Source organism: Natator depressus, chromosome 4 (genome assembly GCF_965152275.1).
Source record: "Natator depressus isolate rNatDep1 chromosome 4, rNatDep2.hap1, whole genome shotgun sequence".
NCBI lineage: Eukaryota > Metazoa > Chordata > Testudines > Cheloniidae > Natator > Natator depressus.
The window spans coordinates 15,028,263-15,052,484 of record NC_134237.1 but is presented as its reverse complement, the minus strand read 5'-3'; the positions used below and the strand labels follow the sequence as shown (position 1 = coordinate 15,052,484).

The following is a 24,222-nucleotide window of genomic DNA, read 5'->3' as shown; positions in this document are numbered from 1 at the left end:
AGGTGTGACCTACATCTAGGAAGAAAAAATACACAACCTTACATATGGCTGCATTAAAATGCATTTTGTTGCAGTGCAGCCTGTCCTCATCATTATTTACCACTCCGCCCACGTGGGCAGTGTCCTTCTAATGTTATACAGTGCAATGCATGTGCTTATTCTATGGTGAGATGTTGAACTCTGCCACTTCCTTCTTCTCCCCGACATGTCTCAGACATGTGAAGCAGGGCTATAACAGCTAAGGTAAAAGGATGAAACAGCAGAGTCCAGACATCCTTAGGGGAACACAGATCAGGTACAAGCAAATAAAAAACACGCTGTCTGATTCACTGTACCAGGTTTCCATAGGGCTATTTCTGGGGGTATACAGTCCTTCCAGCTAGAATTTCCCAACCCACCTGGCCTGCATACTCTACGTAGTCCTGCTGTCCTGGCTTTGAACTGATGCTGGAGGTGGCAGTTCCCTGCTCCGTGCGGCACAGGACAATGGCATATTGATTGAGGTTACCGATTCTCTTCACCGTTACGCTGACAGAGCCAGCCTTCTCACTGACATTGTAGCTGGGAACGTACACAACACAAACACGGGAGATATGTTAGGCACGTCACTTAATGCACAACTGGGTGCTCAGGTAGGTACTAAGGTGATGAACGTGGTATAAGAACCGGAATGGAACAGACCAGGAGCCTTGTATGTTTTTAGTGATACTAAGCAAGCCCAAATCCAGTCTAATTCATGCCTCCAGGGAGGTGAGATCTGGAGATACAGTAAGGGTCTGACAAACATAAGGAGGCAAACTTTAATCTTAGATATATGGGTGCTACTCCCACCGATCACAAACGTAACACGTTGGATCTGCAGTCATCCCAAACTCAGGCAGATAAACGCTATACTCCACACTGTCATGCATAGGCAGTGTGTCCTAGTGATTAGGCTACTGGACTGGGACTCGGGAGATCTCTTTCTGGCTCTGCCACTGGCCTGTGGGTTACCTTGGGCAAGTCACTTCACCTCTGTGCTGCAGTTTCCCCATCTGTAAACTGGGGCTAATGACACTGCCCTCCTTAGTAAGGCACTTTGAGATCTACTGATGAAAAGCGCTGAGTAAGAGCTGGGTATTATTATGCTCTCTCCATACACACTCATAGTGATTTCTCAGCTGAAACTACTAGGTTCTATTTGGCTTCATTGTAGGACTGAATCATCACTTGGGACTGACCTTTATTCATGTGTAGCACCACAGGGCTTCGGACCTGACTGGGACTGCTGGGTGCTACTGAGATATACTCATAAATGATGATGATCTATCCCTACGGGATTATTCTCATATGCTAGGCCCACGCCACTTCCCAGCACTGCGGCATGAAAACCGAGGGCCAAAATCTGAAGTGAGTCTATCTTCTACCTCCTTGTAGCCACCTCAGCATCTTAGTTACACCAACTACTTACTGATGTGTAACTTAACTTCCACCCCACCCACCTCACCTCTGAATAAGGCCCTGTATGTCAGATGAGTGCTGTAACCCATAGGGTAGCTTACCTGGTGTATTTAAAACTGATGAGAGACCACTGGATATGGAAGACATTGTCACTGACAACGCTGGGCTTGCTGTCTTTCACTAGAAACTGAAAGCTATCCATGGTTTCCTGAATCTTCTCTTCCAGCAACACGTACCGAATCAGTCCCAGGTTCACATCCTCTGTCGGGAAGAGACTCTCAGTGAGTCAATCCAGGCATTCATACCTCTCTATGGGCCTGATTCTGATCACAAGTTTGACACTGGTGCAACTCTAATGGCTTTAACAGCTATTTGTCATTCACACCAGTCCAAGAGCCATCCGAAATTATGCTGCATCTCTCTTGCTCTCTCAAAAAACGGATCTAATCTTTTCTTCCACAACTTAGAAAAAAAGGATTTTTTTTGGTAGGATTTTTTTTTAACTAAATCTGACTGGGACTATTTTAATACAAATTTGCTTAAGAAGAATTTAATTAAATCCCCTGGTCTGTATTTTGGTGTGTCCCTTTAAGACAGCTATCTAGCTGCAGTAGCGTCTGAGCTTTGCCATAGCATTAAACTGACTCCTTGAACTCTGCCCATAAAATAATATTGGGTCTCTTCCTTTGTATTAGCCTGGATTTACTTTACGCATGACAGGACAGACTTGGCTGGGGAGTTCTGATGAGAAGCGATAGACAGAAACCTTGACTGTGTTTGCCCAGCGCCTAGCAAAATGGGGCCTTGCTCTTGACTGGCATCTCTGTGTTTTACTGTAATAGAAACGTGAAGGGCTAGATGGAGGTGTGACGGTTGCCCTCCTTTAAGGTGCCACCTGATGTACTGGGATACCACTGAGCCTGCCTGTACCGCCAGCCTGGGCACCCCTTTACCCCATCTTGCTGAGCCAGGCTCTTCAGCCTCCTCTAGCACACACACAGGCAGGGCCACACCCAGCTGCAGAAAGACACAGACACTGAGATCAGCTCTGGGAAGACCCCAGCACTAAGGTGTCCACCTCCCTTGGAGTGCAGACCCAAAGGTAAATTGTCTTACGCTGTATAGAAAGATCTGCACAGTGCAAGCTCATAAAAATTCGCCCTCTCCCTCAATGCGAAGAGAGATATGACAACTTCTCCCCCCCGCATTAGAAATTTCACAAACTGGGTTTAATAATAAGCAAAACAAACTTGTTAACTATAAAAGGCATATTTTAAGTGATCGTAAGGGATAGCAAACAGAACAAAGCAGATTACTGAGCAAATAAAACAAAAACATGCATGCTAAGCTTAAGATCTTAAAGAAACTGTAATTTCTCACCCTAAATGTTATTTTAGGCAAGTTGCAGAGTTTCTGTAGCTTAGAGTTCCAGTTATTTCTTCTCACAGACTCGATCCCTGCCTCAGTCTGGACTCACCCCTGCCTTTCCCCTCAGGTTAGTTCCTTTGTCCCTTCAGGAACTTTCAGTCGTCCTTCTACTTGGGTAGGCAATGGAGGAGAGTCCAGATTAACCCCCTCCCCAGCCTTAAAAGGGATTTACCTAAGGCAGAAAACCTTTGTTTGATCTCCATTCCCCTACAGAGGAAAAGAACCAGCAGTGTCCAAGGTGGTATTTTGTATCAGGTGATCTTAGCACCTGACCTTGCAGTGTCAATGCAACTATGAAACCAGGCTTATTTGCAATGTCCACAGGAAGGAACTCCAGGCAGATGGGAGATCCAGTCTTCAAAGACTCATTGTCTTTTTCTAATGGCCCATTAGGTCTGATTGCTTACTGTCTGCTGGGCATTTCCCCAAGTACATACAGACAGTTGTAATTGTTACATAATCAATATTCCTAACTCCAGATACAGAAATGATACCATGCATACAAATTGGATAATCGCATTCAGTAAATCATAACCTTTCCAATGGTATCTTACATGAGCCATCTTGCATAAAGTATATCTCAGTTATGCCATATTCATATCAAACATATTTCTATGAAGAATATGGGGTGTAATGTCACAGGAGGGTTTATGCTCATCCTGACTAAGGGGAAGTGTAAAGCCATGTCTCTAAATGGAGCACCCAGAGAAGGCACTTTGAGATTCAAATTACTTCCCTGCTTCCACCTTGCAAGTCACCACAGCCCTGAAAAGGCTAGTTTTCCCCCGGCCAAATAAGACAAAGGGTAAAATTTTCAAAAGCACCCAAGTCAATTAGGAGTCTACGTCCCATTTTCAAACCTTATTTTCCAGGAGGTTTAGGCTCCCAAGTGCCTAAACCCATTTTGTAAATGAGAAATTTTACCCAATAGCACTATCAAGACCTAATTAGCAATTATAACAATTATGTGTGTCTACACGACTGTCTTGCAGAAGGTGATCAGAAGAGTCAGGAGCACATTATCCAGCTAGGGTAACATTTTTCATAAGACAAGACAAGAAAGACCAGAAACAAGACCTTCAGAAGGCATTTTTAGCTCCTCAGCAAGTACCGCAAACTGCATCCCAAACATTTTCTCTCTCTTAATCTATAAAAAACTGCTGGGGGAAATTATTTGCACAGTGCAGCTCTTTAAAACAAGCCTCTGCCATCAGTGCTGAAAAAGCTTGAAAATCTTTTTTAAAAAATCCAGCCATAAAACAAAATACTTCGAGATGGATAAAATACTTTTTCAAATACGTTAGAAAGCATGGGTGAGCACAACCCAAATCCTTACATTCAAACACACCCAGACTTTGGCGATGTTCAGATCCAGGTGCAAAATCTACGACTGGCCCTAATCAAACCATCAGCTCCACACAGCCCTGAATGCTGAGATGACTGGGATCTGGATTCAAGATCCTCTCCACGGGAAACATTTGATTTATTTAACTGAGAGAAAAATCAAAGTTTGGGTTGTTTGGTTTTTTTTAATAACCCCCCTGCAACCTTCTGACACAGGAGAGAAGGACCTTCCTTATTCTACTCTCCTGGCACTGGTGTAAATCAATAACTCCATTGAAATCAGGGACGTTACACATCAGAATCGGTCTGTCTGTGTTTCTTTCATACATGAGCTATTTTGCCATAGTGAAGAGGAATGGAAGGAAGTAAAGAGGAGGTCAGTAAACTGAAGTCCTGCTACCCTACCTTGTGTAAATGTAGTCACAGCTGTCCCCGGTTTCAGCTTGCTCTCCACGTGACCATGTTTGGGTCCAGTTGTTATCTCATAGATCAGCTGTTTGTCCTCTGTGTCAGGGTCCATAGTCAACAGTTCCTTCTTGGTGATCAGATTTGTTGCCTGGATTAAAGCCACACCAAAGAGGTTACACAATTCCTGAGATGCTGTCTGAAAGAATTGATCTGTTGAACGTTACTCAGACAGGGAAAACCTCTGGGACTTAACAACACCGAGGACATGCAAAGAGTAGCCTAGGATAGACAGGGACGGAGGAGTCCTGTTAGTGCCTTAAGCAAAGGATTCAGATTCAGATTAAGGTCTGATATGAGTTTGTGGTTTGAACAAAGGGAAATTTATGCAAAATGGCCAAGTATGGTCTGGTCTGGTCTGGTCTTGAATCAATGACAAACCTCTAAGTTTTACATGAAAACAACCTCTCAGCACAGCTGGTTGAAACTCGGCTCAGGCGTGCTTGAAGCTTTGAGAATGGCCTGAGCTTGGGGTTCCATTCAGAACATTTTGCACAGCTTTAGTGAACAGGTGCTACCCCTCTTTCATTGCCCTGTCACGTGTGTGTCTCAGTCCAGCTCTACTTCTTCTATGTTTCCTTAAGAGAAAACAACATGAATGGAAAATTGTGGCAATAAAACTCTGATGCCTGCACAATGCTTTTTAATAAGTCAGGCATGTGGTGTTGAAATAGCCTTCTCTTAATAATGTGTGAACCTATTTTGCTGTGAATAATTTGGAGTATTTCTTTACAACTTACACTGACTCCTCAAAATACTGTCAGGTGTGTCTGTCCCTGCTATCCTATTTGGAATTCAGCAAAAACAAACAAAAGTTAATGGGGGGAAGGAATCCCTGCACTGAGAAACATATTGGAATCATTCCTTTTAAGGCCCATCGGGGAAGACAGTTTCAGCCATTGCTGGCACACCACCACACAAAAAAGGGATACTTCCAGTCATCATGCAGTCCGCGAGTAAAAGGAATCTCCCTGGAACTTCTACTAAGTTCATCCAATTTTGCTCTGTCAATGTCATGCCTGCAGACAATCAGCCTCCTGGTGCTATCTGTACTCCAGTGGAAAACATCCGTATAGCTATCCTTCCACATTACAGAGTGCTGGCTGTCTGAGGAGATGGGTTTAGCCCCTCCATGGCAGTATCTCTATGAGGTACCTTTACCTCATCCCCTCCCGCCACAGTACATTGATTCCAATGTGCCCTCCGTTGTTATAACGCATTTCCCTAGACCAAGGAGGGTACTTGGGTTTTTGTTACTCCCATCACTGAAAGAGAAGTGATGAGACATTCTGGATTTTCTTCTGCCTGTTGCTCCCCTCCCTCTTTCCCTTCTTTCAGGAACATAATCAGGCTGGTTTTAACAAAGCTGAACACAAGCTGTTACCTTGCCATCCATGTACTCCAGCCACTGCAGGCCCAAGTTGGTGACAATTCTGGGAGTCCCATCATCCACAGGGAGAATGTCCACTTTGAACCGCTGGGGCGCCGCTGTCACAATCTAAGCAAGAGTCCCGACACAGAAGTGGCCATTTACGCCTCATACACATCATTGCTTAACATTAAACGGCCGGAGGTGTTATTTATTGATCTATCACTACGGGCGCGTTCCAGATGTTTCACGGAAGGGGGTGTGGTCCATGCCTTGAAGAGTTTACATGATTAATCAAACCAAACACAGGGGCGGGGTGGGGGGGGCAATATTTTCAAAAACTCTTTCTCCCACTGAAGTCAATGATAAAACTCCTATTGTTTTCAAGGGAAACAGAGGTAGACCCATGCTGAGGCTACTGAAAATCTCACCCCAAAGAGCTCCTGTCTGTTACTCCTATCTGACTGTCTTATCTATTTAGATTGTAAATTCTTCAGGGCAGGGTCTGTGTCTTACTATGCACTGCCGAGCACAATGAGGTCCTGTTCTCATTTGGGGCCTATCACTATTACTGTAATATAAATAATTTGCCCTGCTGTTACCCTTATTTTGATGATTATCAACAGATGTTGAAACCAATTAATAAAAAAACCCTTGTGAAATGTTCCTTGAAACACTCACAAACATACATTGAAAATGCATTTGGAACGTATGTTTCAGAGACTTACGGCTTCAGGGATGATTTGGGTCTTTTTATCCCAAATATCTGCTAGGCAGAAGAAGTGGGAAAAGAATAACCAACAAAAGAGGGTGCTCATTAAATTAATACTCCCTGGTTTCAGCCTCTGGGATTTAATGCCTTTCTCTCGCAGTGGCAAAGCTAAATTGTGCTGCATTGCGATTTCACAGCACTGTCTGTTCAGGGATGTTTTGTTTCCATTCTTTAAAAATACACTTTCCATTTTTCACTCGAACAACTCTCCTCTCACTCCGAGTCTGCAATAACCCCTCCACTTGCTGTGCACTCTCAGCATTGAAATATCATGGGCCAGATCCTCAGCTGGTGTAACTTACAATAGCTCTATTGATTTCAATAATTCAGAGAGATTTCTGGTCTTCTGAGAGCTTCTACCTGCTCCGAAAGGCTGAAGAGCCAAGAAAGCCTCACCGCCCTGAGACAGGTGAGCCAGCACATAATTAACCGAAGAATACCCAGTGCCGATACTGCAATGGCAGACAATATTTGCTGCTATTCAATGTGATGCTGGCTGTCTATAGCACTGCCGCACTTTGCAGTCAGTAGCGCTGTTTCTTTACATTAGTGAAGATGCAAAGAATTTTTCCTCTCTTGTCTCAGCCATTTGAATGGACTAGATCAGGGGTGGCCAACCTGAGCCTGAAAAGGAGCCAGAATTTACCAATGTACACTGCCAAAGAGCTGCAGTAATACGTCAGCAGCCCCAACATGAGTGCCCCCCGCCCCCCCACTGCCAGAGCCTCCCATCCACCGGCAGCCCTGCCAATCAGCGCCTCCCCTGCTCCCCACACCTCCTGATCAGCTGTTTCGTGGCATGCAGGAGGCTCGTGGGGGGGGGAGGAGTGGGAGGAGCAAGGGCACGGAAGGCTCAGGGGAGGGGTGGAGTGGGGGCAAGGCCTGTGGCAGAGCCAGGGGTTGAGCCGTGAGCACCCCCCGGCACATTGGAAAGGTGGCGTCTGTAGCTCCAGCCCTAGAGTCGGTGCCTGTACAAGGAACCGCATATTAACTTCCGGAGCCACGGGTGGGCCACCCCTGGACTAGATGATTTAAGATTACACTGAAATGTACCGCTGGGCAAAGCACAAGGCTACTACTCCACACGATGCTGCAAGAGATCTAGAACTGCGTCGGGATAAATGGTCGATCCTCAGCCAGCTCAAATCGATGTAGCTCCGTGGATTTCAGCGCTTTTTTTTTTTTTTTTTTTTTTAACTTTTGGGGTCAGATCCTCAGCGACTGTAAATTCACATCGCTCCACTGAACTCAACAATCTGCATAATGTCAGCGCATGGGCGCGTGAATACACACACTTGCACACAAAACACACTTTAAAATCATGAAGCACATACCAGCTAGCACACCCACACATACGGTCAAAGCACTTCACGAGCACACAAGGACATGGTGGAACACCAGCCGTCAAACCACACTAAGGTCATGGAGCTCTGCCAGTTTACACTCGCTGAGGATCTGGCCCCGAAGGTATAAAATGCAACAGCCAAGTGCCACCGGACATGTTCAGGGAGGTTTACATCACTTCTAGGAAATCTCTTTCTCCCCACCCCTCCATCTTCCCTTACCTCCTTCCCTCCATCCTCCGCAATGAAAAAGGGATTGGTCCCATCAGACACCGTGAAGGTGAAGCGATCCTTCAGGGAGTTGCTGCCGTCGTGGCTGTAGCAGACCCGGTTCTGGTAGATGTCGTCCATAGTGAAGGTGGCCGTCTGGCGATAGTGCTGCCCGTTGCTGGTGCGTTCAATCAGACCGTGTCGAGGAGGCTGCACGATGGTGAATGTAACCGATTCCGCCTGTCCAAAGGAAAGGGGTTGGTGGGGAAGGTTGCAAAGCTGGTAAAATTTCCTTGTGGGAGTGGTGGGTTACTTGGGTCAACAGAGCTGGAGAGGGATATGACTGGGTTTTAACTTTTCACCCATCTTCTTTCCAGGGACAAGAGTTCAAAGAAGTAGAGAAGAGCCACTGCGCACTGAGCCAGCTCAGCATGCTGGCCCCACTGAGCCAACCACCCTTTCCCAATGTCACTGTCTCCAGGAGGACATCAATAGTGGTCACATGCGAGTCAGTCGGTCTAGACTGGACCATAGGTTCACCTACTCTGATATGCTGTCCCCATACTTCATGCAGTCGTAGCATACAAACACGCTCATTCTTTTTGCAGGAAAGTGCAAGTTGCTTATTCTGTCAGTGAAAGACTGTTGTCATGTCCACGGGACATGGTCCCACGGCTCAGGTTAAGGAATGACACATTCAGAAGCCGGGTGCTTCGCCCAGCATAAGTTCCCATTGTGCCCAGATGAGGCAGCTGGGGACTTTTGTGTTTTAAGTGAAGTCATCAGAGCCAGCTCTATGCCCCCCTCGTAGAAATGCTTCAGCATTACAAGTCTAGGCCATGTCAGTTACAGCAGCCCTGTGGCTGCTTTAACTTGTGCCCTGGGCTTGCTTAGCTCCTAGTGAGACCCAGGAGAACGGAATGAAGAAAGGTGACTTGCATCTATCCCCTTCATCTGTGCCAAGCTAAGCTGAGCTGAAAAGGGATAGAGCCCACAAGGTTTTTAGAGGAGATGGGGGTGGAGTTTAGGTCCTAGACCAATGATGGTTTTTCTTTGCTACACATAGAAGGGAGACACAAGAAATGAAGTATGACATTTCTTGAGCCAAGACTTTGCTTTATTCAGACATTATTTCTCACACAGACCTACCCTCCTCCCAGCTGTTTGTTTGAAGCTGTCTAGCCCCTGTGGTCACACAGAGTATGTGTTGGGAGGAAAGACATTAGTTTGAATCCCTCTGATTACAAACGCCACTGTGCAACAGCACAGGGGAGAGAGGATATGGAAGCGATGCGCGCCTTACCTCTGTGTCGGCATCTGTGGCTTTCAGCTCAAACTCCGTGATGGTTTTTCTCACCCCTTCCTGCACCCGCATCCCAGGGCTCTGCACCACTGGCAAGGAGTCATCTACTGGGTTTATGGTGATGTCAAATGTCTGACTGACCTGGGAGAGAAAGAAAAACAGACCTTTTCTGACAAATACATTCTACTCAGGATATGTCTGAATCGAAGCAACAACGTTATGAAGAGCCAATGGGGACAGCTCATAGGTAATGCTGCAGACTGTGTGTTTGTGTGATGGTTTCTTCAGCTGGCCTGAACTCTCTGACACCCTGCTACCCCTCTGCCACTACCCCGCTCCACCTCATACACTAAATGTGTTCCCTCGGTGACACATCTGACCTCCGTCCGTATGACTAGCAAGAGTATACGCCAATGCTAAATTAGAAGCTCAGGAGGCAAAGCTTGTTTCATTTAATTTTTTTGGTGTAACTATGTCTCCCATATGACATCAGGGGAATTTACTCCCAGCACGTCGATCAGTCCGGAATCAACCGTCTGCATCAACTCAGAGAACCACGTGCTCAGACCTACCTCATTCACTCCATCAGAGACAGAGAAGGTGAACGCATCAGCATGCTTCTCCACCTCACTGGTGTGGATGTACTGGATGCTGCGCGAGGCCAGGTCTGCCTGGCTGAATGAGTTAATCCTTGTGCCTGGACCAAAATGATAGGAAAAATGTACAAGAAAAATGGTGAAAAGTAAAAAGAGCAGGGAACCCAAAACAACCTCTAGGAAGGACAGAAACGTGTCGCATACATAGCTCCAGCGCACAAGTGGAAGGAACATAGGGTGAGTCTTTCACAAGCACTCACAGGTGGCCTAACTCTGCTCGCACTGAAGCTAATGGGAGTTTTACTGCTGACTTCAATGGAAGGAGAGTTAGGCAAATGGTGAGTGCTCCTGCAAGACCCAGCTGTGCTGTTCTCCCATCCTAAAGGATGAGATTATATGAAGCTGAGTCACATTCTCAGCAGACTGACCGGGGCATGGTCATGCAGAGTATCTGTGGGGAATCAGTCTATGAGGAACAGTAAATCCCACAGTTCTATTATCTCTCAGACAACAACCCAAAGAGGTTTTGTTGAACATGGGCAAAAGGTTCTCACAGCTTTATTTGGCATAAGAGAAGATCCAGGATAAAATTTTCAAAAGTGGAGGAGCTGCAGGAAAAGAGGAACAGCCTTGCACATATGGTGGCTGTGTTATGGACTGTCCTTGTAATTGAAAAAACTTTCACACCAAGTACATACACAAGAGAAGTGCCAAAAAGAGGGTCGGTATTGAGAAATGTGGTCACACTTAGTAGCGTACTCAGAAGAGGACTCCCCAGCCAGGAAGCCAGAATCTTTAGCCAGGTTCTCTGAATATTAACCTGATCCTGAAAAAGTAATAAGTAATGCATGATGTATATTAACATTTTATTGTAACTTTGCCTTAATAAAAAGTTTCAAAACCAAACAAAAACCCTAGGTTCCATTTTCAAAAGTGACTTAGGCACTTAGATATTTTAAAGTATTTAGGTGCCTACTGATGCAGATAGATGCCTATAGTGGGATTTTCAAACACATGCAGGTGCCTAACTCCCACTGATTTCAATGGTGCTTTTGAAAATTTTGCCCTTGATTGAAAACACCTGGACAAAATTGGTGATCTGTGTTTCATAACAAATGGCTATCAATTAGCGGTAGGCAAACTTCAAACGTTCAGAGGTTTGGTTTAGATAAGCAACATAAAAAGAGGATGTTTATCCAAAGCTTATTTGGCGCTCCTTAGGTTAGAAGGCCTGTGAGAACGGACTCTCTTCTGAGAGCTCCAGTATTTTTTGCTTAGAGCTGGGGCCAGTTACACCATGAGAACAACCTCTTTCAGAGTATTCCATCATATTAACTTCTGATGCCTTCCAGGATCTGAAAGAGCTGTGGTACCAGAACCAGCACACTTAAAATAATGAGAAAAAAGTTAATCCAGCTATTTCAGACTTCCAAAGTATTATGTTCAATGTTTGGTTTGCATTTTAGGCAAAAGGTTTGGAGGAAGAAGAACACTAACTGCTTATTCCTACTTTCATTTCTTTCTAAAACAAAGCTGTAAGCGCACAGACTGCTTTCTGAAAACACAGCAAAAATTTACAGTCCATTAATCTAATGAAAGGTCACACTAAAAAAAAGATAAACATAATCTAAGCCAAAGGAACATATTGTTTGAGGATACAGGTTTAGAGTAATTCATTAGATAGGATTAGAGGACACATAATATCCTGGGATAACTGGCACTGGAAGGCAACCATAAGATTTAAAGATTGAATTTGCAGCGAATTGTTTTGTAAGTCTGACAGAGGGGACAAAAAAGCTACTGGCAGGTCTCCGGAAAAGGTTTGTTTTGAGAGTACTTAAATATTAGGTAATTCATGCAAAAGTGTGTTAGCAAATTCCAGGGCTCAAAGCAGTCTCCCATAAAGCTTTTGCTGATTCAGTACATGGCACATCGTACCTTGGGTATCTGGATATGTCTTTCTTTCAAACTTTGTGATTAAATTCCCACATCTTAAGCATTGCTGAGAAAGGGGTTGGAGTTTTCGTACCAAAACACGTACAGGGCAAGATACTGAGGTAAAAACAAGTCATTTGGCTGCTGGGCATATCCATTGACAAGGGATGCTGGTTGTGAATTTTTGAGAAGTTCTGGAATCAGTTCTTAAGCGTAGGAAAATGAGTCCCCAAGTTATACACGGTACGAATTTCAGTTTAGTGACAGAGGAGCTACAAGTTATGTGCACTAGGGTTGTCTGAAATAGTGGGTTACAAGAAAGGGAGATTCACAGAAGCCGGTAGCATGAGCTGGATTGCTGAGTAAAACCCAGCAGGTGAGGTTACTATGAGTCCTAAACTCCCCAAGCTGTGGAATAAATAATCCTCTCTGTGGGTCCCACATCATGCCTCATCTCCTTTGGCCTTGTTTTTAAGCTCCCTGGGTTAATGGTTGTTTGAGATCTCATCCAGGATCTAATTCCAGGCAGACATTTTTCAAGAAATGAACTTCTAAAAAACTTTAAAGCCCTGAAAACCTGTGTTCCGTGGAGAACGTGACAGAGCAAGAGAGGGCTTTGCAAACCTGGTGATGCGGCATGTTCCAGGTGACCCAGCTGCGGCTGTTTGGTGATTCTGTACAGGAGCGCTGCAGGCTCGCTGTCCTGGTCGGTGGCAGAGAGCTGCAGCGTTGTGATCTTCTTCACTGAATTTTCATCCAAGACCAGCCCTTTGTTCGCTATGATGGATGGGGGGAGTCTGTCCTCTGAAAGCAGCAGGGGCAAAATGGTTTGAATTATGATACAATCAGCTTCCCTTCCTTGGCTTTACACACACACATACACACACACACACACACCCACCCACCACGTAGCAAAAATTTTCAAAGACAAATAATTTTTACCTGAATATTTTGGGCATGATTTACATGATGCTTTACTCAAAAGTCACCAGAGCAGGTCAGTGGCGGTCACATCACAATGGGCCTGACTCAAAACACACTCAAGCAATGGAGAAAGGCCCCCCACGTGAATAATGAACTGCTCTTTTAATGAGCGATTCCTTCCCAGGCCCCAGTTTCAAAGGGTTTTGAGTTGCCAATAAACGAAAACCAAATCATCAAGATTTTTTGCTTAGAGATTTATTTAAATTATGATAGGATGCCTTTCTAAAAGATATGCTTCCAGCACAACCAGAAGTTATGGGCTTGACGAAACAATTGATGAGTGGAATTTTATGGCCTGTTGGTCAGATGAGATTATAAGGTCCATGGGTGAGTTTCTGTGCTGTGCCGCTAAGAATCCAGCAGCCGGTGACTGTCCTTCCCAGTTCTTGCACCAGAGAAATTCTTCCCGACAGATCTAGGCCTTTTAGGGCTCCTTTACGCTACTCCCTTTATCTGGCCGGAGCAGGAGTGAGAATCTCACCGTATTAATCTATGATCTTTCATAGCTAAGAAAATATTGCTTACATAGCATCTTTTACCTAAGACACTAATATAGAATGACTGGTCAACCAGTTTGTTGCCTTCTGCATCGATCACATCAAAGTTGAATGCAAAACTCCCTCCAGGCTCCCCCTTCTCATGACTATATTCCACTTGTCCTGGAGAGAAGGGGAAAAAGAAGTGCCTTCATACAATATAAGCTGAAACACTGGCTGCTGTGACCTATTTTGGAATCTGCCTAGCCAGCAGAACATGGGGGTTGCTACAGTTTCCAGATTTGTGTGTCAATTTTTTCTCTCCTTCTTTTTCTCCTTTTGAGAGAGAGTTTTTAAACAATTGGTTATTGAAAATAAATTCTCCCTTCACAGATCGGTCTTCTGCTACTTTTCTTTCTCTCCTCTCCCGGCTCCACATCATCATCCCTCATTGTAAAGATTTTGGCTATTTTAGAAATACAACTCGATGCTAGAATCGGTGATTAGCTAAAATATCTTTAGCTTAATGTTGCATGGGAGGGAATGGGGGGGTGGTATTACAACATTTGCAGACATGCCCAACCTGCTCACAGTTCAACTAGAACCAGATGGTGGGTGGGATTTTCAAAAGTGCTGAAGTGATTTAGGAGCACAATTCCCACTGAGTCAATGACACTGGTGCTCCTAAGTCACGTGGGCTCTTTTGAAAATCTGTGTCTAACACATGGGTCAGGACACACTGTCCAGGAGCGACTGGACTAGTTGTCCTTATAAATTGCATCCATATAATTTTATAATAATTTTAGATTTATGTTTTATGTCTTGTCTTTTTCTCATTACATTGGGATTTATTGGGACAACAAAATACTATGTAACTCTTGCTCATTACACAGGTAACAATCTCATTGTTACCCTGTTCTCCCTCGACCTGTTGTATCTACCTGCGGTCTCTCATCTTACATTTAAATTATGAACTCTTCTCTTTATGCATGAGTACAATGGGCAGCATAACTGGGCCCTGATTGGCATCCCTCCAGATGTTACCACAATACAAATTAAGAGGAAGAGCCAGGCAACTGTCTGTCTCTCTAATTTATGCCCTTATTTGCTTTAGTGAGTTAATTTTCACCTTTGTTGGGAGGTGAAAACAGATTCCAAATAGCACCACCTCTTAAAGTCACACTACTATCCCCTTACTGCCCACTCTTTCAAACCCCATGCATGCCCTCTCCTACACGCAAACACACATTCAATGTGGCCCTAGATATATGCAGGCTGATTTTTTTAAAAAAAGCTTTCAGGAACGGTTCTATGAGTTTTACATTAACCCAGACAATGGAGACACTATCCCTAATTATCCTGTAACAAGACATGACCCTTAATTACAAGAATCCAACAAAGACAAAAAAAGAGAGTATGTGTACTTTAGATGAGAAAGATTCAGTTCACAGTTCTCATTTAAAGCAGATTATAACTGGTGCTCTCTCTCTCTCATTACTATAGGCAAAATGAGGCTTTTCGTTGTACATTCTATTCCTTTGGGGGGGGTTGTAAAAGAGCTGGCAAAAGTTAGTTTTATTTATTGGAACTGAAAGGGTCAAGAAATTTGCTCACCTTTATTTATATCAGCTTGGGTGAAACTTTTGATGGGTCCCTTCACAGAGATCTGGACCAGGTTATCAATTTTAGTCATCTGCAGATGTCCAATACTAGGATCTTTCTTCAGAACATATCTGACCTTCAGGTCATCCGAATCAATAGTTGTAGCCTTCAAGTGCTGACCTGTGATGTGTGCTACGGAGCCTAGATACATAGAAGATACATAAACAGCCCCACTCAATCCTTCCAAATCGCTTGCCAAATCATTTTGAAAGACTGGATTGCATTATTTATAAACAACGTGTTACATATTTAGAGATTTTGTTCTTTCAAGAAAGCTCCACTTATTTCCCTCCAAGGAAAGCACTGTAGGTCCAATTTTCAAATGAAAAGATAGCTTAGTAGGTAGCCTAAATCCTGCATCAGGATGCTCAGTTTAACATTTTCTTATTAGGTGCTGATTTGAGTACCCAAATGTCAGTCCTGTTAAGGAGCCCATACTTGAAATTCAGGCTCCTCAAAGCTTGGCACTTCACCAACATGTGGGACCGACATCAGATCTAGAGTATTGGCGAATGTGTGTGTCCTTAACAACCTTGTAAAAATACCAGTACAATATAGCCTTAAAAATCTTACCCTTACTTATCCCAAACTCCCTATTATCCAAAATATGCTCACACCCAAAAAGTTCAGTGGGAGACCTGACCCTGTTTCAGAAAACAGGAGCTCAGACAAGCGTTGCTCAGATAATCAGCTAGTGAGGGATGGGACATGCCTCGAAGGAAGAGGATTACTTGGGGGCTGGAGGGTTAGGGCACCTCTGATGCTCCACTGTTGCAGATCTTAGAAGCATGGAGTCTCATTCCTAAGCATCACAGCAAAGGACCTTCATGTCCTATCCATGTGGGGCGTCAAAGCACCCACAGCACTTCCCTCCCCATTCTGAACCAAATCCTTTCCCAGTCCTCCCATCCCTGAATACAGCATGCAAAGCCCACTGGCTAATCAAGCTCCCAACGAACTGATGATTTCTGGTGTACCCTGGCACGTCTGAATATTCAAAGGCTGCACTGAATTATTCTGGATCTGGGGATATGGCAGTGGGTAATTCTGAATTCTAGAAGAACGGCTCATAGCTTTAGAGCAGCTTTCACTGTCTTCGCCATGTGACAGGGTGGAGACAGCTGGAGTTCCACTTTGGGCAACTCAGTACCAGGAAGTTTGGAGACAGTACAGAGAAGAACAACAGACTGACTAAGGGGCCAGAGGAGAAAATATTGAACTATGTTAACAGGCCCGATTCTCCTCTCACACCCATGATTATCAAGGTAAACCCCACCGATGCCACCTGAATTACTCCAGCATAGGACTGCTATGAGAAGAGCATGAGCTCCAATTATAGAGGTTGGCTAAGGAGCGGCAAAGTGTGGGGCAGAAGGAGAAAGGACATGATAGCTATCTACAAATATTTCAAGGGGGGCTGCCAGGAGGGAGAGGAATTACTTGGGGAGGTTCAGGACAGTATGACTAGGAGAAATGAATGACATTTTCAGAAAGGTTGGTTAAACCTGATCATCAGGAAAATACTGCTAATGAAGAGCTCTGGCAGGCTGTAGAAGTGTCAAGGGGACATGGCAGAAGCCCAACACTTAAGACATTTAAAACTAGACTAGACAAAGCCCTTCCACTGCAGGGAACTTGCCACCTGAGGTTTGACAGATCGCCCTTGCCTGCACCGTTTTTAACTTTTATTAGTCCTTTGACATGTCAAGCAACTTCTGTTGCTGTTCCTTGAAGCACAGCAATTTTAAAGGTTTCCTTCTCCCCTCCCTTCCCTCCTTCTTTCACCATTCCATCGGTTTTAAAACCTTTTTGACTTACTGGGACAGAAGCATTGGTTCAGATGTACAAAGCCAGCTTCGGGATTTAAATATGCACACTTCTGATTACAATCAATAGGAGGTGTGTGTGTCTAAACGCCTTGGCCAGCTTTGAAAATCTTGACCATTCGTTTCTATCAAGCTTGTTAGTCTCTCCACTCACTCCGTACCAGCTGAAAGCTGCAGGCCCCTGTTCACAGCTAATCTGGGCGGCTCATTCTTTGGCAGCTCCACAGAGAACTCCACTCTCCCCATCTCAGTGTACAGCCCATCCGTGAGAGAGAATCGGAACTCATCTGTCTGCGTTCTGGAACTCCCCCGCGTGTAAACAATCAGTTGGTCCAGGACATCCTGATAGGTGAAAGAGGAGCCCTGAGACAGAACACGCCCATTCTCCAGAGGCTCTGAGGAAGACTGTCTCCTGCGGAGGTGACCTGAGGAAGAATAAGCACATTAAACATAAATAGCCACATGGGAGTCTCTCTGATTCTCAGCATTAGTGTAACATGCCAACATCAAAAACACTATGGGCTGGATTCTCTACTGCCCTACCACTTGTGTGCTCCTTGACACCTGGGAGGCCAGGCATTAACCACTACCTTTCCACACCCACTTGGCACAGGTGTTGTAAATCACTACTGAAGGCGCAGGATGATGGAGTCTCTGGCCCTTTGATTCCTTACTACAGCTGGGAGAAATTTTGTGACAAATAGTAAATTCGCCCCCAAAATGCTTTTTTTAAAGACATTATTTAGGACATTTGGATTGAATTTGGTGAGTTGTTTTGGCTGGAAAAAATGAAAACAAAAACGTTGAAAATGGCAAAATTAATTATGGAAAAAAAAGTCCAAACTGACATTTGAAATGTTTTGTTCAACCTGAATGGAACTGTTTTGGTTTTTCATTCCATCAAGAAAAATGGAAAAAATTCAGTTTTTGTGAGAAATTAACGGATTTATTTCATTTTATGTTTCAGTTAGCTGGCCACACTGAAAGATCAATTATTCACTGAGAGTCCTTTCCTGACAACCATAGCTTGCTTGAGAGAGCTTCAAGATATTGCTCGTGGCTTTCTGATCACTACCAGATCTGGTTAGAATTTGACTTTGTCCAACGGCTGGCCTGCTCAGACCCTCTGCCTCTCATCTCTTAGATGTAATGATTAGTTAAAATGTCTGCTGTAGTTTCAGTTGAATTTGGCATTTATTTCCTGTTTTAAAGTGTTAAGCAGTGTTTCCTGTGCACAGTTCACTTATACCCGTCAGGTGACTACTTTGCATTGGTGGGTATATCCTGGAGGCCCTTGTATTCTTCTTGAGTTACACTGGTTCAAGTGAACTAAATGGATAGGTGTGGTGGAGAGCAGCAGCACTGAGGGCCAGATTTTAACAGGTATTTAGATGCTTATAAGCACCTAGTGGGATTCTTGAAAGCGCCTAGGTGCCTAACTCCCAGGGGAATTTAAAAATGTGGTCCCAAGTCCCTGTACAAGTGTTTCAGTCCTCAGCAGATGGCCTGAGATCCCTAGGCTGCCCCTCTGAGCTCTGGCCATCTGGATTTGTGGAGTCCAAGTTCCCTGTCTATTCTGGGAGGTGGCAAACCCCAATGGAAAAGTTGTAGGAAACACTTCAAACTGAAACTCATGGAGTTTTCTGTTTGCACAGGGGAAGCGATAGACCATCGTTTGTCAAATCAGTCTGCGACTTCTGGGGGAAAGGATCATTAACACAATGCACTTCCATCTAGTCTTTTAACACATCCCACCCCCACCGGACAAAGCCAGCATTTGCAATGGAGACAATAGCGCTAGCTTTCACCTCGGCCACTACCCTTTAAAAACTTCCTCTCTTCTTAAAAACAAAGATATATGAACTGGGAGTCTTTAAAACTCCCATCAAGTACTTAAAAACCAATTCCAAGAGAATTGGTGATTATTCTGCATCAGGTGATCAGCACCATTAAAGCTGTATACACACAGAGCCATGCTGTGTCCAGAGACACTGTTCTTCAGACAACATGGGCATGCCAGCAGGGCGGATGGGACAAATGCTGTCAGAACAGTTACTGACAACTGTACTTGACTGCCTGTCTAATATGCAATGACTGGCAGAACCATGTCAATCGAGAGTTGAGGACTGGCTCTTGGGATTCATTTCTGGTGAGGGCAAGTTTCACAGAATCTTAGACTATTTTTCTCAGGTTTTAAGTGACAAAGGTCTGATTATGCCCACTAGGGACTGGTGTGCACTGGGGGCAGAGTGGATTTGCACTGGCCCAGCTGGAGCTCCAGGAGGGATGGTGCCAGAGTAACCTGGTGCATAGGAGAGGCATGCTTGCTACACCATCCATTAGACGGGTACTGCAGAGGCTTCCCTCCTGGGCCAGCTGATTCAGCTGGCCAGGGCGGGGGGAAGTGTGGTCTTGATCCCACCTCCTCCCTTTCCATTTTGAGGTGCTGGAGACTGAACTGTGGGGTATTGTGTGGAGAATAGGGGAACGATTGCAACTACAACTACAATCCAACCCCTACTGGAAAAACAAAACAAAACCTGCAAGACTAAGTTGTTGTAAATAATGAACAGCAGGTTTCGGGCTGCTGCAAGTTATTATTTCCTGGTTTCATATCCAGAGCTACACATCAGTTCAATCAGCATCAGAGGAACATGCAGAGGAATGGTTTACAGCTCAAGTGTTTGCTTTGGCATATAGAACAAAAGGAGCCCATATGCCCCAGCAAAGCATAACACGGTTTTATTATTATTCTTTGACAGGTAATTTTCTCCATAGTGAAAATATATCCCAGCACTCTGTGCATTGCATGCGCTCTCTGCCGGGGTTACAAAGGGACCCATTCCAGCGGAATGCAGCAGTTAAGCTGGCTTCAACGTGCAAGAAGTCCGACAGGTTAGCAGCGTAGCTGTGTGTGCCCCACACTCCAAAGCTGTTGTCAAGTTGTTCTGCCCCCTGAATTCAATAAAGAAAAGGAGGCAGGAAGACCGGGTAGTGGAAAGGTGGGGGTGGCCTGGGTTAACTCGAATGTCTCCTGAAGGGTCAGATCCTTAGCAGAGTACCAATCTGTGTAGTTGGGCCAGGACTGAGGGCAATGGGGGTGGCATCCTCTCCTAAACTGGCAAAGCAGCTCAGCAGCTGCTCCATGGAGGTTTCTTCAGCCCAGTGGATGAAGTAGCCCTGCGCTCCCCTACTGCAAGCCCCCTGTTGAAAGGATGCCAGCAGGCTCCATGTAGCAGCAGCTCTTCCAGCTGCTGCTTCCCTTCAGACCCATGCCATGCAGAGGCAGTACTCTGTGTGTCTCCCACTCCTTGTCAGGTGACACCTCCCCGCTTGCATGGCCAGGCGGAGCTGTAAGGCCAGGAGGAGGGGAACGGAGTTACCTGATCACTTTATAAATCGATTATTCATTTTCTAGTCAGAATGCAAAGTAAGCAGCGAGAGAGGCTTGTGTGCCGTGGTGATGAACTCCGTGCTGGCCACTGCCACTGAACTTGGCCCCCAGCTGCGGGTAAAACCCATGTCTGGGGATGCTGTAGCAGGGCAGGCTGATGGAAAACAGCAGCCTGAGAGAGATGGGTCTGGTGGTACTGCCGCTCTCCCGCCCCAGACCAGTCCCTCCTCCCCCTAGCCATAGACCCTGTGTCTCCTCCAGCACAACATCCACCAAAAGGCCTCTAAAAACCCTCAGGAACTGGCCTGTCACGAAGGGTTAAATCGCCCCTGGATTAGCCAGCACGTATGTATTTTACATGAACAAATCAGGCCTGTCTCACAGCAAGAGATATTCCACCTATGCTCGGTCTTACCATGGTCAGGCTTTTTGGTAACTACAAAGACCAACTGCTCATCTGGAGTGTCCAAGTCCTGCAGGCTTAGGGAGGTACTGCTGATCACCACCCCCGAGCTGCCGTGCACTCTGACAGGCACCAGCGTCAGCTTCGGGGGCTCATCATTCCGCTGCTACAGAAACACAAAGACAGGCAGGATGTCTCAGAAGAAAACTCACTCACAAGAAGGGCAAACTCACCATGAAGATGTAGTAAAGAGGAAATTCCCCTGAGATAAAAATACACACCCTGGACTTGTTTTACTGTTCACAGTTTTAAGTTTGTTTTTTTTAACTAAAGTGTTGTACGAGTCTCCTGCATGTTGGTCAACGTCCTGCCTCTTCCGAGATGGAGGGGAACCGATAAATGCCTTTGCCACACGCTCTGAGAAAGGGGAATTGGTGCATAGTTGTGTTGCCCAGCAACAGAGCAACAGATTGTTATGCAGTCACACTCTGATCCCCCGTTTCCCCTTGCTCCATGGGAAAGCCTATCGAAGGGAGACTGTGTAGCCTTGTGGCTAGAGAATCAGGTTGTGACTCAGGAGAGCTGGGTTCTATTGCCAGTTCTGCCACGGGTCTGCTGGGTGATCATGGGCAAGTCACTTCCCCTTCTGTGCCTCAGTTTCCCCCTATGTAAAATGGGGATAACAAAACTGATCCTCCTTTGTAAACCACTTTAAGATCTAAATTTGAAAAGCGATACAGAAAAGCCAGGTATTCTTATTATCTATGCCAGCCCCAGGTGCATGTGTCATCTCTGACAGCACTATAGCTGATTCATATTATTTCCCTGGTCACACTAGCTTAGCTGCCCTGGCTGGTGTTTTGGTGGGTGAAGCTATCCACTGCCTGCCTGCCACACAGGGGAGCGGTGACCCTGTAATTGAGGTAGTGAGCAGAGAGGCATAAGGGGGCACCTTACCCTCACTCCCTCCCCTGCATGGGTATTCAGAGCACGGCACAATCTGGCGCTAGGTCAGCGGTGGCAACAAGACTTGAAAAGCCATCCACATCGTTGGGCGTGGGGCAGGGCTTAGTTAACCACGCGTCGTATTCCTTAGACGGCGTGTACCTGGATGGTGATGTTGACGCTGTGAGTCTCGGACCGGCTGAAGCCATCGCTCACATAGAATGCAAAGAAGTCATTAGTTGGCTCGATGCTTTCATGGACGCTCTGAAAGTAGTAAATACTGTTCTCCAGCACGTCGTGAATGGAGAACGATGCATCTGAGCCTGCAGAGCCCCCAGGACCAAAAGTCCCACCTGGAAACAAAGCACCATCTGTGAAAAGATGCTCGTTTCACGAAGAAAACAACGGGAGTAAGGAAACAATCCTAAGTTCTGCTTTCCCGTTCCTGGAATTGATTGTTAATGTGTCTAGTGACCCACCCAGAAAGCTGCTTCTTTGGCACTACGAAATGTAAAGATCTTGTTGTTTTATATACAGCAGCTGGCTTCAGTCCCCTCTTATGAGGTTTGCCTTCCATGATGAAGCAGTTACGAATGCACCATCTTTCCCCAGCAGAACCAACAGCCCAGCTCACCCTGGCAAAAACAGTTTGGCTGTCATCCATTAAAGGTCTGTTTAATCAGAGAAACTCAGTCTTTTTCAAAACACTGACTTATTCTGGCTCTTCCATAGGATACAGTGAATATGTCTTGCTTAGCAGCCTGCAGGCCCCAGAGGAAAAACAATTGCGATTGCTGTTATAAACCACTACACATTTGCGATCATGTACCACACAGAGGTATCTTAGAAACCACAGTTCTTCCCCCTGTACTTAGAATACAAGGTAACTGCGATAACTGTGTGATATCTTCTGGCAAACAATGCCCCACTGTACTTCACGTAGCTGTGTTTGGAGAGTGCCTAATTTGGTCTGGTGGCTACAATTATCATGAGAGCTTTGCTCATGTCTAAACTCTGAGTCCCCTACAACCTAATCTATTAGAAAGAGAAAAAACATCACAGCAGCTGAGCGATTTACAGTTTGTCCCCTCCATTCCCTGGTTCTAATCCTGGGAGCATTGATCGATTTCAAATTTCCTTCCCCAATGACTGCTTCTACAGGGGAGAGGGTGAAACAAACATCTCCGCCATTAAGGTCTCCCTGATGAGACCGAAGCAATGAAAAAAAGACAGGTTACAGCAATGAAAAAGACAGGGATTTACCAGTGTCCTAACAGTAACACTGGCTTGTAAATTAACACAGTCCAGAAGGGATGCTGACAAGCCAAGCTCAGAACAATAGGAAAGGCTAGGAAAGAGGTTTAACAACAAAACAAAGAAAAAAAGGTTGTTGCTCAGATTTTTTTTCCTCAGTCCTCTCAAAGGCAAAGCTCTCATATATCTGCCTGCACAAGGACAGGGCAAAAGCTGAGGGCTGGATTGTATCTTTAGGGTCCCCAAGCCGGGGAAGCTCTCTGTATGAAGATCTCCCACTTTACGGCGTCTTCCCCACCAGGCAGGGGGTGGAAGAAGCAAAGGAAGGTTAATGCAGGTAGAAATTTAATTAATTTCTCTGCAGAGTTCCTTCTATGCTGGGGAACTGCCCCTCACAGGGGGATCCCAACAGAAAGTGCTGCCTAAGAAGTCTCTGATAGCTCAGCTCCAAAGTAACTGCACTGCCAAAGAGCCGGATCATGGCCAGAGGGAAGCAAGGGCTGCTGCAGGGGCATCAGATACCCGAGCTACGTGCAGAACTTGTGGGACCTGCAGGGTCTGTGAACCAAGCCATTGGGTTCTTCAGTGCAGCCACTCCAGGATACAGGGGAGCAACCAACCGCATAGGGGGAAAAGGACACTGGGACCAACCACTCCCGATAGGAGCATCTGCATGATTTAGGAGCACAAGTTCCAGGAGGAATGTCCACAGATAATATGAGAATCTAAAGCTCAGGTCCTGCAGCGAAATAAGAGAAACAGCAGCAGCCACACTTTGCAGCTTAGCTAGTTTTAAAACTGCAGTGCAACATTTATTAGTTGGAGTCAGGGAAGGATTTCTATGGATAACAAGAACAGCCCAAGTTACAATAGTAAATATTAAAAATTAAAGAAGGTCTCTGTAAAGGATGTAAACCCCCTTGCTGGGACAACCTCTAACTTTTGAGGGTTAGAAGGAAACTTTCCCTGGGGCAGGTTATCTCACCACTGCTGACTGCAGGGTTTCTCTGAAGTAGATGGTGCTGGCCATTGTCAGAGACAGAAGCACGGGGTACCCCATGCCTCATCCAGTC

At 45.4% G+C, this 24,222-nt stretch overlaps 1 protein-coding gene across 1 annotated transcript in view; it reads right to left on the bottom strand.

Moving 5' to 3' along the window:
- FRAS1 (Fraser extracellular matrix complex subunit 1) overlaps nt 1-24,222 on the bottom strand; it is a 295,924-nt gene that overhangs the window by 38,682 nt on the left and 233,020 nt on the right. The window contains exons 42-54 of the mRNA XM_074950462.1: nt 22,058-22,248; nt 20,963-21,116; nt 17,315-17,578; nt 15,280-15,468; nt 13,729-13,848; nt 12,830-13,009; nt 10,247-10,371; nt 9,675-9,815; nt 8,384-8,611; nt 6,062-6,175; nt 4,618-4,768; nt 1,542-1,701; nt 399-561 (exon numbers count right to left, since the gene is read on the bottom strand). Of these exons, the coding sequence (XP_074806563.1) occupies nt 399-561; nt 1,542-1,701; nt 4,618-4,768; nt 6,062-6,175; nt 8,384-8,611; nt 9,675-9,815; nt 10,247-10,371; nt 12,830-13,009; nt 13,729-13,848; nt 15,280-15,468; nt 17,315-17,578; nt 20,963-21,116; nt 22,058-22,248 (2,180 nt within the window). The remainder of the gene's footprint in view (nt 1-398; nt 562-1,541; nt 1,702-4,617; nt 4,769-6,061; nt 6,176-8,383; nt 8,612-9,674; nt 9,816-10,246; nt 10,372-12,829; nt 13,010-13,728; nt 13,849-15,279; nt 15,469-17,314; nt 17,579-20,962; nt 21,117-22,057; nt 22,249-24,222) is intronic.